The following is a 14,725-nucleotide window of genomic DNA, read 5'->3' as shown; positions in this document are numbered from 1 at the left end:
ACCCCAGCTCACAGTCAAATGAAAAGCGATGAATGGCAGTCTAAAGAAATGTGTGCTCGCTGCTCTCTTCTAAGTATTTTCCTGTGTCTAGGGATCACAAAGCTGTGGGGAGACGGCCTTTTGATAAGATGGCAACACTTCTTGCGTACCTGGGGCCTCCGGAGCACAAGCCTGTGGCAGATACACACTGGTCCAGTCTTAACCTTACCAGTTCCAAGTTCGAGGAGTTCATGACTAGGTAAAGTACCACCTTGTTTGCTTTCTTTCTGGTTGAGGTACAGGTTTACTACTAGACAGGTTGTTAGATATGCTTCAGTTTTTGATAGAGAATTATCAGGAAGGATGGACCTAATAACCACATTGCCATATTTGGGGATTTAAATTTTCTTTACTCTTTATATTGTTGAAATATGATTTTTTAATCATTTATTTTCTTATATAAAAATAATAGTGTCTTAGTGAGTAGTACTTTGTCATGTTGCTTTGAGGTGTTTTTGCATTAATTCTTATAAAGGGAGTGTAGATAACATCATTTTCATACTATAGTTAAAGAAAATAGTATTCTAGCAACTGTTTATGGGGCTAGGTGGGTACTTGAAACATTGAGAGGATACTTTGTAAAGTATATGATTTTCTAGCCACTATGCTGTACACCTGAAACCAACACAGAATGATAGTGAATGTAAACTAATTGAAATATTTTTTTAAAAAAGAAAAAAATATATAGGTCAAAGTGTATAACTAATTTGCCCAAAATTCCACATCTAATTCATAGGTCCTTTGGTTCTAAGTGCTGGGCTCTTTATACCGCACTGTAACATTTTTCAGAACCCTCCTAAAATTTAACGAGATTGAGACTGAGGCTCAGAAAATTAGTATACTTCAATATTGCTATGAAATTTCTGTGGACATTTGCTTGAATCTTGAATATCATTTAGGAGGATTTAGTTTGTGAGCTAAATAAACAATGCTTGTTGTTGGATGTTTACTTTTGTGATATTATAATGAAGGTAGTGCTGAATCCTCACCTTTAAAGTACCTTTCATAGTACTTTACACTAAGTCCCCTAGTATGTGCTTCAGAGTGACTATGGGTTAAGTGTTTTGTTCATAGCATTGCCAGAAGCAGAAAGAAAAAAGCAGAACCTGACATTCAGAAGTTAATTCACATAAAAATTTGCACATAATGTGCCTTGCATTGTAAGTGCCTATTATTATTAATCACATTATATATACAGTAGTTCCCCCTTATCCACAGGTTAGCTTTCCATGGTTTCAGTTACCTATTATAAAACACAGTCTAAAAATACTAAATGAAACATTCCAGAAGTGAATAATTCATAAGTTTTAAATTATGTGCTGTTATGAGGAGAGTGATGACGTGCTGTGCCGTCCTACACTGTCGGTCTGGGCTGCGAGTCATCCCTTTGTCCGGTGTGTGGGCTGCGAGTCATCCCTTTGTCCGGTGTGTGGGCGCCGTGGGCGTTACCGCCTGTTAGTCGTGCGGCGGCCGTCTCCACTCCTGGACTGACTTGCAGTATCCCAGTGCGCGTGTTCAGGTAGTGCTTGTTCTACCTCAAGATGAGCACAGGGCTATTCACGTAGCGTTCGTTATAGTTTGTAATTGTTCTATCTCATTGTTAGTTATTGCTGTTACTCTATTACTGTACCTAGTTGATAAATTCAACTTTATTACAGGTATGTGTGTATAAGAAAAAAACATACCTTATGTAGGGTTTGTTACTATTTGTACTTTCAAGCATCCACTGGGGGTCTTGGAATATATTCCAGGGGAGTAATGGGGAACTACTATAGATCATGTTTCAGTACACATGACTCTCATTCTTTGTTATTGTTAAAATATATATATGAATATGTCAATCCAACCTTTTGGTTACAGGACAATGCTCCAACCAACTGAGCCACACCCCTGGGTGGGAACTTAATATAAGATAAAAGCAATATTCAGGATAGGGAGATTAGAATGGACTATTAAGAAGTAGCGGTACAACTGAGTAACCATCTGAAAAAGGTGCTGATACCATTCATGAGAATGAAAAGGTTGAGAAACTGAACTCTAAAAAACCAATAAGTTACTCAGAAACTTCCATCTAAAAAAAATACCGTGATTAAAAACAATTCTGTGGTTAATATCCCTGTCCACTAATTTTCTTAGGATAGTCCTAAGAACTACTCTGTGGGGTTCAAAGAGTGACCCCTTAAGCGTTTTATTACCTGTTCCAAATTGCCCTTCAAAGGTGGGGAGGATGACACACCATCTACCTCTTTGGGTACTTGGTTATTTTGCACGTTTTATTATTGGTCCAGCTGTCGATTTTTTTAAGTGCTCGACAATATAAAGCCTATGACTGCTTTGTTCTTCTCTTCTTGCAGGCATCAAGTACATGAGAAAGAAGAGTTCAAGGCTTTGAAAACATTAAGTATTTTCTACCAAGCTGGGACTTCCAAAGCTGGGAATCCTATATTTTATTATGTCGCACGGAGGTAAGGGATACTATGTTGTAGTTTCTCTTAACAAAATTTTAAAATGCTAGCAAATACGGAGAGAGAGTGCAAGTGTGTCAGCGAGTTTGGGTTTTTCTATTTGACTTGAGAAGAATTGAAAACAACTTTATCTGGAAGACTATAGCTGGATAAATAGCTATCTTGTCCTGAAGTAATGCGCAGTACAATAGAAATTGCTTTTCATATTACCCATTTGATATTGGCTTCTCTTTCCTACATCAACTTTTTAATGCTACCTACAATGGATTAATTAGCAAGACTAAAAAACATTACAAAGGATTTTTTGTTTTTAGGTATATTCTGATTATATAATATCCACAACATGATCATGAAGAACTTTTCTTTTTAGCAGAAATGAAACTTTAAGCATCTGTTTCTGAGCAGTTTTGGTGATGTGCTGTATAAGGTAGCATGGGTGTGATTTAACAAATAGTTCAGAGAAGCTGTGGGAGATTTCTATAAAGATGGTGTAGGAGGTGACAGGCTGGAAAATTGGTTGTGTTTCTTCATACTGTCTTCATGTTATGTCTAGTTCCTAGAAAGCTTGTATGGTACTGCACGGAGCTCCTCCTTAACAGTGGGTACGATGCCTGCGCTGCATGGCCTCCTACTGTTTTTTCTTTCTGCTTCATTTTGCCTTCCTTTTGAGAACTCATCCGTGACATGATTTGGTCAGTTTTACTTCTTCCTACTTAGTGTGACATATTCATGGCTAACTGAACCTTAGAGACAATGTCATGTAATAGAGACCACTGGAATGGCTTTGGGATATCAAGGACTTTGGAATATCAAGAACCGTTTAGTCTTAGTGTTGCTATTCACTAGCTGTAGGAATTATGTAGTCTTTCTGAGTTCCTGAATTTAACTTTATGTGAATTGAGGAATTATGCCAGTAGACTTGGTAGCCATGGGTGGCAAAAAACTTGGTGTGTATAGAAAACAAATGGGAGTTAAGAAATAATGGGAAAGAAATGAAGAAAGGAAGGTGGAAGATGGGAAACTGGTTTAATCAGATAATTCAGATAGCGTTGAGGTTAAGAAGTCCAAGAACTGGGGCATTAGGGTATCATACCCTTAGCTTTCTTCTTTAATAATTCCGAGTAACATCTCTTCACCTTCCCATGAAAGTCTTCTCTTCAGCTTTTTCTCAGCTGCTGTTTTAAATTGCCTAAGGTAATTTTTGAGATGAGCCATGTTTATATTCCATCCTTAACCTTTAATTCAGCTAGTGTATTTTGACTTTCCCTAATTTAGCTGAATGATGAAAAGTGACACATTGGTGAGAGGTGTAGGTAGGTATGTGTCCTCCTCCCCCTTTAAACTCTTACTTAGTTTATAAGTAAAGATTCTCAGAAACCTCAAAACAGGTGGTTTTCTTCACAGTCAGAAGGAACATACAAGATTACGTTCCTTCTCGGCGATGAAAGACCAAATGAAAGCAGGACAGGTCGGATGCACACACCCCTGGGCCTAATCAGCCGGCTGCCCGGGTAGCCCACGTGAGAGAGTGTGGAGGGTTCCCTGCTCCCTGCTTGTCAGCTGTGTCAGCTTAGACAAGTTAGCTTCTGAATCTGTTTCTTCATACATTAAAAATGGGGTGGTGTGCTTATAAAAAACGGTGCTGTCTGCCTCTCCCAAGTGCTTTGTGACCTATAAAATTTCTTTACGGAATGTTTGAGGTTTTATTTATTTATTTATTTATTTTTTCGATATGACCACTGCCAATTTTAGATTTCCAGTCCTTTCAGTTTCTTGCTTAGACTTACTAGAACTCTTCCTGGCCTGCAGTTTCACCTGGTGTGAAGCCTTAGCTCCAGGAGGGAAGAGCACCCAGTGGCTAACTACTCATTTTAAATACCTTGCAAGTGTATTTTGAAACCATTTTCCCCCGCTGCCATCACTGAGACTCTTTATGAACTCTTACGTGCGCTAATGCAGCGTTACCCTCCTGTCCCCCAATCTCCAGGTCACCGCTTCCTGCCCACCTTAAAATTACTTCTGGAGAAGGTTTCCAGTACGAAACTAACCATGTCTCTCTCAGTGTGTTAAATAGCACCACTGACTCCCCGTGTAAAGCCCAGGTGCTTTATTGAGGCATACAAGGGGCCCCTGAATTTTGGCCTTTTTCAGTTTCTAATGTTTTCTTGTTACTGCTCCCATGTACTTATGCTCCTGCTCCATAGTAGTTCAAGTGTCGTAAATACAAGGACAGTTGTTGCCACAGTGTTTATAGAGGTGAAAGAAAAAAGAATGCAATATAAGTAGGTTTGAATTTTTGAATAAATGATTATAGGTCAGTGTTATGGAGTAATGTGCAGTGTGTTAAAGGGTTGTTTTTTGTTTGTTTTTTTGCTTGTTACAAGGGGCAGAACAAAATTCAGAGTTGTATAAGCCAAAGAGAATGTTAGTTGACACATGTCCCTGAGAAGATCAAGGGGTGGCCTGGCTCCTTGTGTGACTCCATGCAGCGCTTAGAACAGTGTCATCCGGAGGATATCTGTCTTCTCTGTCTCTCTGCTCCACTTTCTTTATGTTCATTTCATTCCTCCACAGCTCTTCCTAAGCCGTAGCCAGCAGTGCTTTGTGTTCTCCCAGCTCAAGGACCCCAGTGGAAAAACACCTCTTTCCCAGTAGTTACAGCAGAAGTTCTGGTTTTATATTAGCCTGCCTTAACTCACAAGTTAATTCTCAAGGCAGTTACTGTGGCAAGGGTGGAATTGCATGGCTGAGTTATATGTCCTGTTATTGGAGCTCAGTGGTAAAGCCAGCCCTAGTCAACCGAAAAGGGGATTTAAGGGGCAGGGTCCCCCTGGGGAAAATTGCATCGCTGATACCAGAATGAGGAGTGATGGATTCTGTGCTGGCAAAAGTGACAGAAGTCCCCTAATGCTGTGCTGCTTTTAAAAGACACAGAAGGATGATTCTGACACTTACGTACAAGGTGCAGAGTGATATGGGTATGTGTGTGTAGTGTGTATTGACTGAGAATTGTGTGGAAGTATACACACCGAACTGCTCACCTTGCTTATCTCAGGGGAGTCCGATTGGAGGAGGTAGAGGGCCCATTATAATATTTCTGTTGTGTATCTCTGTGCTGTTAGACTTGTTACCAAGAGCACAGGCTATTTTTGTAAGAATAATAAAAAACCTAAAACCCAAAAGTTGCAATGAAGAGTTTTCTTGAATATTGTAATTCCTGACAGTTGCTCTTTGGGTGGAGGTAGTAGTAGTAGTAATGACAGCTAACATTTACTAAGCACTTTGTCTGCATCAGACACCTGTGCATATTTTATAACTTTTCATTTAACCCTCACAATAACCTTCTGAGGTATAAATAGTAACCGTGATTGACATGTGTATAAGCTGAAACTTAGAGAAGTTGTTAGTTCTTCCTGGACCTAGTTATCAGAATGACCTGGAGAACTCAAACAAACAAACCAATCCCTGGCCCTACTTTGAGTTGCCAAGTCAGAATCTCAGAGGTAGAGCCTAATCCTGTGTGTTTAACAGGCACCCCCAAGTGATTAATTTGTGGTCAGTTTATTGCTGAAGTTTGTTTGAGAATTTCACTGGTTCATGTATTTAACTCATGGTAGCACAAGCTAAAGAACCAGAGCTGAGTTTCAGACCGTAACAACTGCACTATTAATACCATGGTTATTATACCTGTTAAAGTTCTACATTAGGTTTTTGGTTAGATTAACCTTTGTATCAATAGAACAATATGAAAATCTCAACAATAGTTACAAGGTTTATTTCTATTAAGGAAGAATTCTGAATTCTAGGCCTCTGATTTACAAATGACCTTTTGATATATAAAACAAAATGTTGCTCAAAGCAACAGAATCTTTTCATTGGAGTAGCTATTATGTATTACAAAGGTTAGCAGGTAGGCAATTTTTTTACTGTAACAACATATTACTATTATACATTCATGAAATGTGTCACGGGTGTATTGTTGCATAGAGTACTGTTGTTTCTACTTATTAGATTAGCACTTTTGTCTATTTAATAAAAAATAAAATAATATAAGAACAACACCCATCACTCCTCATCCCCCTCCCACTCTCTCACACAGAAACATATTTTGGTTAAACACCACCATAACTTCTTCTCTTACACCTTCAGTGTAGAAATCTGATTTTCAATTTGATTTTGCAAACATTGCTATTTTGTGCTTTTTTAGCATTTATAAGAAGGAAATCATATTCAGGTAGTAATTAGGTTTATACAATTAAAATATGCAAACAACCAAATTAAGCTAGGATAATGATGATTTCCTAAAAGTAGTTATATTTGATTTTCTCAGCATGTTTGGTGTCATTTAGCAGATGATAAAGAACTGAGATAGGAATGCAGGCAATTCAAGTCCACTTCAACTTCAGTGCATGCAAAACAACAAAAATATTACGTAGAAAAGAAAGTGAACGTTGTCCCTTGGATTCAGTGTGGTGCCATCATTTTTCACTGTTGTATTCACGGTGGTGGCTGTCTTTGAGGTCACTGTTGTTTTCAGAGTTGTCTTGGGATTTGAGTGTGAGGTCGTCTTAGAATTTGGGTTCATCCTGGGAATCAGGGTCGTTTGGTGATTTGGCATTGTCTTGGAATCCGCAGTTGTCTTAGAATTCAAATCCGTCATGGTATTTGCAGCTGTCACAGAACTTGTGGTACTTGGGTCCCCCCAAATGTGACCAACAAAGAGGAGGAAAAGGCTGACGAGGGATAACTTGAACATCATTTTCCTGTTTAAAAATATTTATAGAAATTTAATCTAAGACTTGGATCACAGACAAATTTAAGGACTATCTTTGTTAAAAAGGGAGAAAAATGAACCTTCTCAGCACTAGGGAAATGCCAACCTTTTAGTTTACAGTTGTTAAGATAGAAGGAGATATAGAAGTGATCAAAATTCACCCTTTCTTCTCACAAATGGGCTCAGGCAAAAGAGCATAACTTGCCTGAGGATGCATAGCTACAAATGACTAGGACTAGAACTGGAGTCTTAGTCCAATGTTTTTTTAGATGTGGATTGTGAAGACATAGAATAAACTTACACCAAAAGTTTAATAGTAAACCATTTTTAAATTGAGGCTAATTTCCTTTTATCTTATATTCAGATAGAATGGCTTGCTACATTTGAGTTAATGCGACTAGCCCATGTTGAGCATAGTTAACTATTCTTTCATTTCTTTTAACTTGAAGCTCAAATTTTAATTTTAGAAAACTAATATACTAAAAGTTACATTTGGTTTTAATAAGTAATGAGAAAATTTAGTATTACCTTTTAATGTTTTTTTCTTTGAAGATTGAGAATTCAGGCTTTCTCCAGTGTCCTACGTGGGATCTGATTTTTTACTCACTGTGGGCCATTTAAATATAATTAGAGAGTAAGTCACATGTTCCAAACTTGACCTGCCATTGCTCTTTGGAAATACCCTATTGAGAGTTTTCCAGACAACTAGTGTAAACAGATGGACTTTGGCAGAGATCAAGGAATTCAAGTAAAGTCTTTCTAAAACCTAATTACTTATTTAAAGAATCCAGTGAATGCCACTTTGTTATTTCTCTCATCCATGCATACATTATGAATTTCGTCACTGGACTGACTGTAGAGAAATAGATACTGCTTTGCCTGCTGTGATTATTATGAGTTAAAACCAAGTAAGTATGTTGGAGATGGATGTCTGTGTCCCCCCTACCCCCAACACATCTTGTTTATAAGTTCACAGGTGGTTTCTGGCCATGGTCATTTTCAAGTAGTAATATAGCATTTTGAGAGTTTAATTTCTAGTAAATAAAGTAACCTATTAGAAAAGGTTAAACTTTAATAGTATACAACTAACTTAATAACAAAAGGATTGTGTATGACAGTGATACTTTCATACTGGGTTTAAAAAGATTGAATACATTTAACGACCAATTAAGAATTAGAATAGATTCTTTAAAGAAAGTTTGTCTTTTGATCGCTTCTTTTCCTTGATAATTAGTGTACAGGGAAGTTGGGTTGTACTGTGCTAATGCTTTCATCACTTGGGCCACCACTCTTTAAAAATTGCAGGCTGTGAACAATGGCATTGGCACACAAGGAAATTGTTGCATAAATAGCAAAAGTACAAGTCTGTACATGTTCTCACTTGTTTTACTTTGCCATGACATTTTTTTTCCACCTGAATGAATAGAACCAGTGCTAGTAAAATCCTGTTTATACAGTACATATACAGAACCTTACTTACCTGGCATTTAGCTTGGTCATGCCTAAGAAGTAACGCAAAAAACCTCTTAGCAACCAGAGTAGATATTATAAATCAGAGTACTAAGAGAACGCACAGACAACTCTTTATTGATACTTACACATGTCAGTGTCAACTTACTTAAAATTCAACATTTTCCTTTTCTCATTCTGCTATGTTCTTCTAATCTCTTAGGTAGTTGCATCATTACCTAGCCAAATGGCTCTCCAACCTGGGGTTTCTCATTATCTTTTTCTTACTGATTTTTAAGCTCTTGATGATAAGTAAACTTTAAAGTTCTGAACTCTCCAGTGCTCAAATGCTCCCAAACAAAAATCACTCGCTATTATTCAGACCTTGAAATACCTTCCACCTCTGTATCTTTGTGCAGCTTTCCTTTCCTGCCCAAAGTACTTCTTCCTCATTCAAAGTTCTGTTCCTCCTTTGGGGTCTAACTCAGATGGCTGCACCTTTGATAGGAGCCTTCCCTGTTTCTGTTCTTCACATCAGTCATTTTAAGACTTAACATGAAACTTAAACCTTTCTCAGAAAACCAGTAAACAAAAGATAATGGTAAATAAAAGAACACTGAAATAGTAAATGCTTATTTCCTATCATATACACACCACACTTCAAAATACCACTGGCTATAAGAAAGTCTTTATCTTTAGCATCTTATAAAGTCTCTTTTAATCCATCATGCCAGGGGCGTCAAACTCATTTTCACTGGGGGCCACATCAGCCTCGTGGTTGCCTTCAAAGGACCTAAAGTAATTTTAGGACTGTATAAATGTAATTACTCCTTAATAGTTAAGTGAGAACTCAGCACTGCGCCCAGGTAGAAACAGAGTGCAGGGCTGGATAAAACAAGGTGGAAGGCTGGACTTTGGGCCTTGTGTTTGCTACCTGTGCATTATGCCATTCACAATAGTTGCAAGACTGCTGAACTGGAGAATATTGAAAATCGTATGGTAAGAGGCTAGATGCTGGCCTTATTTTGGAAATATGATAATGCTACCAACATTGATGTTGTTCCCAGTAAGCCTTATATGATTTCTGGGCTGTTCTCAGAAAAGTATATTCATGATACGTCGCTAAGGGTAGCATCAGGGCAGTTGTTAAGAAGATTTTAGGAACTGGCAAGACCACAAAGTCTTTTCAGAAAGCTCAGAATGCCAAGTGAACATTCCGTATATTACCTCCACTAAAACCATTTCTCTCAAAAGTTTAATAGCCCTGGCTGGTGTGGCTCAGTGGATTGAGCACTGGCCTGTGAACCAAAAGGTCACAGGTTCAATTCACAGTCAGGGCACATCCCTGGGTTGCAAGCCAGGTCCCCAGTTTGGGGGTGTGGAGAGGCAACCACACATTGATGTTTCTCTCCATCTTTCTTCCTCCTCCTCCCCTTCCCCTCTCTAAAGGAAAATAAATAAAAATAAAAATAATAAAATTATTTTTTAAAAGTTTAATAAAAAGAGACTAGTCATTACAGTATGTAAAACATTTTAGAAGGATGCTGCAGACTTTATATTATATGCCTCACCTTTGTTTTAGCAACACTGACCGTCTCACCGTTGCCCTACTCTGCCACCCCTGGGCATCCCAGCATGCCTTACGCTTTTGCATAGTCTCATCAGCTTTGGATGACCTTCCTTTGACATAGGGCAAACTCCTACTTCTGATTCCAGGCCCATCTTAGTAATCTCACTCTGACTCCTCTAGGCAAGCTAAAAAATAAAAAAAATAAAAAAATAACAGCTTGCCCTGACTGGTGTGGCCCAGTGGATTGAGCGCAGGCCTGTGAACCAAAGGGTCGCTGGTTCAATTCCCAGTCAGGGCATGTGCCAGGTCCCCAGTCCCCAGTGTGGGGTGTGTGAGGGGCAACCACACACTGATGTTTCTCTTCCTCTCTTTCTCCCTCCTTTCCCTGCTCTAAAAATAAATAAAATCTTTAAAAAAAACTAACAGTTTTATTTAGATGTAATTCACATATTATAAAATTCACCCTTTTAAAGTATACAGTTAAGTGGTTTTTAGTATATTCACAAAGTTGTGCAGTCATCACCACTATGATTTTAAACTCTTCATCACCCCAGAAAGAAACCCAATACCCATTAGCATGATTCCCCAGTATTGCTCATTCCCCTAGTCTCTGGCAACTGCTAATCCACTTTTGTCTCTGTGGATTCGCCTCTTCTGAACATTTTATACGAGTGGTGTAGTGCCATAAGTGCTATTGTGTGAGTGGCTTCTTGTACTGTACATCATGTTTTCAAAGTTTATGGGTATTATGGCGTCAGTACTTTATTCCCTTTTATAGCCAAATAATATAGTTTAATTATTTTATAGGTTAATCACATTTTTATCTATCTGTTTCTGAGGGATATTATTTCCATTTGGGGGTATTATGAATACTGCTTCTATGAACATTCATGTACAAGTTTTTGTGTGGATATATGTTCTGCACGTGCTTAGGTATGTGTATCTTGGGAGCTGAACTGCTGGCGCACAGCGTGATGCTGCGCACTCTCAGGAACTGCCAGGCTGGTTTCAAAGCTGCTTGGTCGTTTTACGTTCCCAGCATGTCCTCTCCTACCCTAGCGGTGTGTGAGAGTTCTGATTTCTCTGCACCCCACCCGGCGCTTGTTCTTGTCTGTCTTGTTAGGCAAATTTTGGTAAATGCCCATGTTAGAATATAATTTTTCTTCTTTTAATTGAGATGTAATTGACATATAACATTATATTAGTTTCAGATGTACAACACGATTCAATATGTGTATATATTGCAAAGTGATCACCAGAAGAGTCCAGTTAACGTCTGTCACCTCACAAAACTTTTTTCTTGTGATGAAAACCTTTAAAGATTTACTCTCTTGGCAACTTTTGAATACATAATATTAGCATAATGAACTTTAATCACCTCACTATACATTATATCCCTAGGACTTACTTATTTTAAAACTAGAAGGTTGTCCCCTTTGGTCGCCTTCACTCAATATCCCAGCCTTGCCCTCCCCGTTGTCCCTCTGGGCAGCCACCAGTCTGTTCTCTGTATCTGTGAGTTCTGTGTTTTGGTTTTGGGGATTTTTTAAAATTTTGATTTCACTATAAGTGAAATTGTATAGTATTTGTCTTTCTCTGATTGTCTTATTTCACTTAGCATAATGTCTTCAGGTCCATCCATATTGTTGTAGGTATCAGGGTTTTTTCTTTTTACGGCTGAATAATATTCCATTGTAGTCTTATACCACATTTTTTTTATTCATTCACCTATCGATGGACACTTAGGTTGTTTCTATGTCTTGGCTATTTGGGGGTGTGTGGAATATAATTTCTTTGTTCACCTATTGGACTTTTAGCTCCTAGGTCTTAGATGTCTTTGTATGGATACGCAGAAAATCTAGCCGAGTAGGTGACATTTCATAGAACACTTAGTGAGCCTAGCTCTTAATTATTATATATATGTAATCATTTAATGATAGTGTGAAAACTAATCATCAGTTTTACTTACACGATTGTAGTTTGAAGGAAGATTTGATTTAGGAGAGTGATTACAATTGAAGTTCTGAATTGAGTCAAAAGATTTCTTAAGTCAAGTGATTTCATTTTCTGTGATATTTGATTTGTAGGAGTGTGGTGGCCTTGGGTGTTAGTGCAGCAAGGGTTCGAGTTACTCATCGAAGGTGACTAAATGACTGATACACACTGAATAATCTGTGGTTCTGACCTGACTTATGCTTCCAAAGCCAGTGGCAAGTGGCTGCGGTCCATCTACTGTTAGGCAGAAATAGTTGTTGTTTCGCATCAACTGTGGTTCCCCTCTTTGAGTAGATAAGTATGCAATCCTTGAAAAGAACCTTGAGATGTGCTTGCAAGGTTTGATTACATAAAACAACGTGGAGAGATTTTAAAACAAGCATCTAAGATTAAATACAGCCAAGTGAATATCGTTGCCTTCTGAAGAGTCGCTATTAGAGATGATGTATATACTTCAAACCCTGCCACCTTTGAGCACATTTTAGGGAAATACATTTTTGGAAGGTACTGTCAAATGAAGCATATTTTTTTTAATGTGGTAGGAAAAATGTTATACTTGAAAATTTTGACAAACTAAATGGCAAGTTTAGTAATACTATTTTTTATTGTTGTTTAAAATGAGTCTTTTTCTTGTGTGACTTCTAAACTGGCCCTTAGTGATGTTTGAGAGGAGGGGCCCCAGAGATGCGTTCCATAATGACATGTTTGTTGGAATAAGAGCTGATAGTGACTCAAACATGACTGCTTTGAAGAGACATACAGAAATTTAGATGTATCACATGCAACACTTACGTTTATAGTCAGTCAACTCAGAGTTAATATATGAAGATGTTGTTTTACTAGTTTCAGGTGGCTTCTTGATCCTTTAGTTAATTTTAATATGTCTTAAAGACACTCGAGCTTTTACAGTATGCCTCTAATTTCGTATTTAATGTCCTACCACCTACAGTATTTTAAAAATTTTAGTATCAGGTCAAGAGATTCATAATACCTCACCCGAATATACTTTGTTAAATCAAGAAAGAATTTTTGGCAAATCATAATAGAAAAGCTATGCAGTGAGGAAATATTGGAGCCTGTAAATAGATGAAATTATTTTTAAACATGTATGTGCTTTCTTTAATTATTCGTCATTGGTGTGAGGCAATATAGCTGAGTGAGCTGCTGACATCTGAGTAATAGAACTGCTAAGTGGACTTGGCTCTGCGCCAGTTACTCTTAAAGTGCGCGGCGTCTCAGATGCGGCAGTGGTTGCTGAGGCTTCGGTTGGCAAACAAGCCTTCCTGGTGGTTCTTGTGGTGTGCGGCATCCTTGTTTCCCTTTATCGATGCTTTGTTTTTTCCTTTCTCAATGAAAAGCCATTATACCTTAGTTTATTTTCTGTTGAGGCAAGCATTTGACAGGCCTTTGAACTCCTGCAGTCTTCCAGGGTGTTCGTTTGTTTGTTTGTTTGAACTGTGGCTACGGGCAACAAAATAATGCAAAGATAAAAACTGCATTTCCTGGTGTTGAGTATATACCAGGGAATTTATTTGGTACTTGGTTGTAAGATACCCTTGTGAAATACTCAGATATCTGATTTTTTAGTGATAAATTATATTACCCATAGGATAAATAAATAACAAACCTTATAAACTAGCTATTTGAAGGGTAACTAAAGAGGGCAGATATTTGGGAATTATGTACCAGTTTGGGTTCTGTCATTTCTATTTCTGACCTTGTTAATCACCTAAGGAGCCCTTAAACAAGGGATAGCAGTAATCTTTACAATTTTTATGTAGCACCTAAACAGTGCTTTAATATACATAATTTAATCTATTCTTTAAAACACCCATAAGAATACATGTTCTTAACTATGTAGATTTTTACCAGAAGATGCATTAATTACTTGCCCAAGGCACTAATGCAGGTGATAAAAACTTATCTCATGCTCATTCTATTAAATCATAATGTGCTTTAAAGACACTTAGAATTACATAGTTTTGCCATTTTTATTGTGTGTTTGTGTGTGTTTAATTTCTGTACTTTGAGCTTATTAATCCATTTCCAACAAATTCAGAGTATCAGTCCCAATCTATAGAAGAGATAAATAGGTGTGTTGAGCATATGTCTTGACTGGTTCCTAGACATCTTGAACAGAGTTGGGGTACTTCTTAAAGTTGAGCTATACTGAAAAACCTCACTTTGCACCACACTTTTTCAAAGTGTAAAGCAAACTAGCCTGTTTAACACATTATTAACACATAGAAGTGACATTTGTTTCTGTTTCCGTGATTCACTTCCCTTGAGCAGTCTACTTTTACTGAATTGTTCACAGGTATTAGAATCAGCCTTTCTCTGGAAATTGCTCCAAGGGTAGCTCCCGACTGCCCAAAACTAAATTCTTACATGAGAAGTACCAGCTTCTTCTTTGAGCTCTCTTTTCTCTGGACT

General features: G+C 37.8%; 1 protein-coding gene and 1 long non-coding RNA gene across 5 annotated transcripts in view; one reads left to right on the top strand and one right to left on the bottom strand.

Moving 5' to 3' along the window:
* Window positions 1-14,725, top strand: part of NF1 (neurofibromin 1) — a 233,814-nt gene that overhangs the window by 136,822 nt on the left and 82,267 nt on the right. For all 4 annotated transcript variants that reach the window (XM_037069749.1, XM_037069751.1, XM_037069750.1 and 1 more), the window contains 2 exons: window positions 92-238; window positions 2,394-2,504. In XM_037069749.1, the coding sequence (XP_036925644.1) occupies window positions 92-238; window positions 2,394-2,504 (258 nt within the window). The remainder of the gene's footprint in view (window positions 1-91; window positions 239-2,393; window positions 2,505-14,725) is intronic.
* On the bottom strand, window positions 6,264-7,905 carry LOC119003421 (uncharacterized). The gene is made up of 2 exons (XR_005069960.1): window positions 7,807-7,905; window positions 6,264-7,267 (listed from the first exon to the last, which is right to left on the bottom strand). It is a non-coding gene; the product is annotated as an uncharacterized LOC119003421 (long non-coding RNA).

Source organism: Sturnira hondurensis, unplaced genomic scaffold, assembly GCF_014824575.4.
Source record: "Sturnira hondurensis isolate 20B ecotype Veracruz unplaced genomic scaffold, ASM1482457v3 Scaffold0018728, whole genome shotgun sequence".
Classification (NCBI taxonomy): domain Eukaryota; kingdom Metazoa; phylum Chordata; class Mammalia; order Chiroptera; family Phyllostomidae; genus Sturnira; species Sturnira hondurensis.
The sequence above is the reverse complement of the archived record's forward strand: the minus strand, read 5'-3'. Positions and strand labels throughout refer to the sequence as shown.